Consider the following 5173-nt stretch of genomic DNA (forward strand, 5'->3'; position numbering starts at 1 on the left):
TCATACTGCATATTGTTTGTTTGTGTGAAGTTAAGCACAAAGCTACACAAAGGGCTATCTGTGCTCTGCCCACGAAGAGTATCTAAACCGAGTTTCTAGCGTTGTAAGTCCGCAGACATACCGCTGTTCCACTGGGGGGGGGGGGTCATACTGCAGAATAAGGCATAGCAAGACTTAATGTCCCACTGAGGCTGTTTGGTTTCTAAGATATACAAATATTCAAGACACTCCACTACGTCTCTAAATGTGTCTTAATTGCATTACATTTTTTTATATAAAATTATTCTCTCACTTTCTCTACACCACTATCAATTCATTATTTAAGAGTTTGTCTGATTTTTGGCAAAATATGCAACAATTACATTTCGCCCAAACTTTGTCATTCTAAACTCTAGTAGACAGACATCTGAAATAACACAGAAAAAATAGTTTAAAACTTATCAGTTCTCAGTTTAATTAAAACATTTTAAAAATGTAGAGCAATGACCTAAATAAAACGATGAGAAAATAATGTCAAAGCACCACGATTTCTTTCTTCAATGCTCCCCAGTGGCACAGCGATATGTTTGCGGGCTTACAACGCTAGAAACCGGTTTTCGATACCCGTGGTGGGCAGAGCACAGATATACCATCGTGTAGCTTTGTGCTTAACTTCAAACAAACTTTCTTTAATTAAAGTGGTACGTTGTTTTCTGAAAAATAACTTTAGTTTCATTTTGAAAACTTTACTACCGGAAAGAGATTTTTTAGAGGAAATAAGCACACTATTCTAACAAATTTGAGTATTTTTGACCACATTTTTAACTTAATGACCTAGACTGACCTTCCCCATGACTATAACTCTAGACTCATCTGATACACCTATAGGAAGAGATCTAGCATATGGAAGCTTTTACACTCTCATGTCAGACCAAAGTTATGAATCAGAATTTTTGCCACCACGGTAAACGCATCATTGTAAGAACTATAGAATAAAGTTTCATTACATTGAGAAGCTTAGCTTTGTTTGCTATTTATATTAACATATAACACTAACATTTTCTTCAGAAACTAATCTCTATGAGTTAAGGATTAAAACAAAGATTCTGTTTCTTTAACGTCACCTCAGTGTTTCTATGTTTATTTGTTTTCCATTCATTTATGAGTTCTTTGAATTGTAAGTAATAAAGTATCTGTATATATATATATATATGTGTGTGTGTGTGTGTGTGTTTATCATTTAATAATATTTTTCATATGTTTATAATACTTCCTCTCTAAAAATGTATTTTTTTAATATTACTCTATTTGAAGAAAAATAATAACTGTTCTCACCTCTCATTATTTTAATTGATTAATACCAATTCTAACAAAGAATACCATTGATAATACTTATGATTTATACCAAAATAACGTTTCAATTAACATTGTATAGGCGGCGCTATCTCCAATCTGTATGCGATGCTAGTTGCCCGGCACAAGATGTTCCCTAACTACAAGCAACAAGGATTAAAAACTCTACCCCAGTTAGTTATGTTCACCTCGGAACATGTAAGGACAGTTTTCATTGGTGATATCTATATAGCTCTATTTGTAATATTAATTATGATTGGATAAACATAAGTAATATTATAGTCGTTTTCTAAAGTATTTAAGCATACTATTGGAAGAAAAAACTTTCACTGGTTAATTATAGTTGGTGTTGACGTGCGGCATATGATTTTATACTTTCAATCTTGTCATATTCGTCAATAATTTAACCAGTTATTTATATAAGTTCAGATACGTTGTGAAACCTACAGCTTATTATAATGATATTATTTTTGTGTTATATTGGTTTACTTATAACGAAAAATCAACATGAAGAGCTGAAACAAGTTAGTTTAGAATATAGACTTGTGAGTATTTTAATACACCAGCTTAGTGTAAAAATACAGCAATATTGGAATATTTACAATGCTACATTAGATTACTCAATCATAATTCCGTCATAAGCCAGGCTTGGTTTTCATTAAAATCGAATGAACAAACATGAAAGTAAAAAATAATATCTGGACAATTCGGCGATGATTTTAATATCTGATTAAAATTCGAATTAATCAAAACATTATCATAGATTTATGATAAATATTTGCGTGTTCTCACATTCATAACTAGTGGTAACGAGACACCATTTATACATTGAAAGATTACGTGTTCACACACAGACTTTCAATCATTCTCCTCACAACCAGGCTAAACGTTGAATTACTTTTACAGTTCTTCTATACATATTTATATTATGTAATAAAGAAAATTAAAGCAATTTTAATGATTGTATAGACCACTATTAATTTAAAGCACTATTACATATTAAAATGAGTCAAAGTAAATATTTAGAACGGGAAAACATCAAAGGTAGGTTAAGTGAGAAGAGGTTGTGGAATACCGAATCTTTAAGCCTTGTGACTATCGCCAACTTTTAAGAATTTAGCAACAAAGTCTTTTTTTGAACTTGTAGTTCTGAATATGTCTAAACTATGTCCTAAAAAATAAAAATAAATTTCCAGGTGTACCAGGGGTGGTCTACTAATTAGCGCGCTAGGCTTAGAATCGAAAGATTTAAGATTCGAGCCGATATATACTGCTGAACATACTTTGCATTTTCAGCTGTGAGGCCGTTTTAACCTTGACGGTTAATCCCATTATTCAATTAATAATACGTACAAAACAGGCGGCGTTTAATACTGATAAATTCCCTCCTTCTGGTCAGCACCTCTAAATTAGGGATGGCTACCTGTCTGACTTGGTCATTTAGCCAATATGTGGTACAAGAAACCTTAGATAGCTCAAAATATTAGAATAACCAAATACACACTTAGGTAGAAAACATAACTCGGATAATTTATAAAATGTTTGCAAGATATTTCAAGATTTTCGTGGGAGAAGAATAAAAACGTGCGATTTCTGAAAAATAAACAAATTGATGGTCTTTTCCCAATAATTTATTGTAAAAGAATTACAGAATTACTTCAAAAGACTACCATTTCCTATTTCAGAAATACCACAATCTTTCAGCCACGCCGTTTTTAACATCTTACTAATATAAAAACAAAACAAAGAAAATCAGACCAAATATTGACTTTTTCAACCGAGAGCTTTTAATCACACTAATGTAGCTACAGGTTTAGAAATAAAACACAAACTAAATTTTGAATCCTTCTAACCGCCACCAGGTGCCAGTAGAATGCACTTCTACGCATCGTGGTTTGTTTTCAATTTCATGCAAAGCTACACGAGGGCTATCTACGCTAGCCGTCTCTAATTAAGCAGTGAAAGACTAGAGTGAAGGCAGCTAGTCATCACCATCCACCGCCAACACTTGGGCTACTCTTTTATCAACGAATAGTGGGATTAACCGTCACATTATAACGCCCCCACGGCTGAAAGGGCGAGCACATTTGGTGGTACGGAGATTTGAACTCGCGACCCCCAGGTTGCTAGTCAAGCGCCCTAACCCCCTGATCATGCAGGGGCCCCTATGAATCATAAGAGTGCTGCAACGATTCTAAAATTACAATAAACCTTGAAGTAAATGTTAAAGCGTATTGAAGTTGTGAAGTAAAAACTAAGATAATCTACTGCAGGTAATGCTTCCAACAGTAAAAACAAATCTGATAAAATCCACTAGAATTCTCGAAAGTTTAATTTAAACAGTTTTAAGCAACAGTCTTCTGACAAATACATCAACAGCTTGTTGGTTACTCTAGCTTATATCTTTTGTTACAAGTAATATTAATTACTAATATGGCAGCATAGAATAAAGTACTCTGGAACAAAAGGAAAAATCACTCTTCTTAGATAATGATGTGTTTTAAGATATTTTATGTTTGTTTTAATGTAAATGTACTTTTCTTAAAAATCATTGAACTTAAATTGTAATCTTATGAGATGTCAACTGATTGTTGTTGCTAATAATTACGAAATCTTCATTTTGGAACGAGAATAGGGATTACTGTGAATTTCTCACAGTTTCTTAGAAATGATAGCCAGTTTTTATTCAAATAGTATTAAAAAATAAGATTTTTCTTCTACTTCGTAGAACGTTTGCTTGACTAAACAGCTTCATGATGAGACAGAAATGAATCACGGCACGTGCTTAGGACGCCACATATTTTTAAAAAAATTCACGATTGAAGTATAAACACTATGACTGCAGCAAAACCATGTAACAAAGTAAACCCAGAATATTTAATTAATTCTTGCATCTAGAGATATACTAATGCACAGTTATACTTTTAGAAACCGTTTGTACAAATTTCGTCTGGTGACTGTTAGTATAAATGTTGCCTGATGATTGGTTTAGTGATATTACTGTAAGATGATTGGTTTAATGTTAGTTTCAGTTTAATCTAAACTGGTTTAATATTACTTTCACGATAAATGAAAAAAACATATGTGTCTCCAGTTTTTTTTCTTCTTTTTTTAGAGTCATTATTCCATCAAAGGTGCTGGAATGGTGTCTGGACTAGGTACAGATAATGTCATTGAGGTTCCATGTGACGACAGGTAAATATTCAATCGTGTTTATTCTTTTATCTTTTTAATCTTTTATACTGAATTGTTTACAGTAAGTAAAACTTAGCACGTCAAAAGTAATTTTGAAAGAGGCAAGTACTACAGAGATCTCAGTCTTTTCTTCTGTGGTATGAGAAAAAAAAACGCTTTATATCTAAACTATATTTATTCTAGGTAATTTTATCAGACGTCTTTGTCTAGGCGCATAAATTTGACCAAATCCGAAGAACATTCCTAAATAAGCAAAAATCATATGCACAACTAATGGAAAATATAAGAAAAATTCTTCAAGTTCTTTGATGAATTCTTAATCGGGTTTCAGCACTAAACCAATATAGGAGATTTCATGAAACACTATTCACATCTTAATCAGGTTTCAGCACTAAACCAAAGTAGGAGATTTCATGAAACACTATTCACATCTTAATCAGGTTTCAGCACTAAACCAAAGTAGGAGGTGTTCATGAAACACTATTCACATCTTAATCAGGTTTCAGCACTAAACCAAAGTACGATATTTCATGAAACACTATTCACATCTTAATCAGGTTTCATCACTAAACAATGAATAGTGTTTCATGAAATCTCCTACTGATTAAGATGTACTTTGGTTTAGTGCTGAAACCAAGGAGATTTC

The 5173-nt window shown here is 32.6% G+C and overlaps 1 protein-coding gene across 1 annotated transcript in view; it reads left to right on the forward strand.

The window, feature by feature from the left end:
* The window catches only part of LOC106467701 (glutamate decarboxylase-like), a 79949-nt gene that overhangs the window by 66430 nt on the left and 8346 nt on the right, over nucleotides 1–5173 (forward strand). The window contains exons 5-6 of the mRNA XM_022395899.1: nucleotides 1415–1530; nucleotides 4448–4527. Of these exons, the coding sequence (XP_022251607.1) occupies nucleotides 1415–1530; nucleotides 4448–4527 (196 nt within the window). The remainder of the gene's footprint in view (nucleotides 1–1414; nucleotides 1531–4447; nucleotides 4528–5173) is intronic.

This window comes from Limulus polyphemus, unplaced genomic scaffold, assembly GCF_000517525.1.
Source record: "Limulus polyphemus unplaced genomic scaffold, Limulus_polyphemus-2.1.2 Scaffold2711, whole genome shotgun sequence".
In the NCBI taxonomy this organism is placed as follows: Eukaryota; Metazoa; Arthropoda; class Merostomata; order Xiphosura; family Limulidae; genus Limulus; species Limulus polyphemus.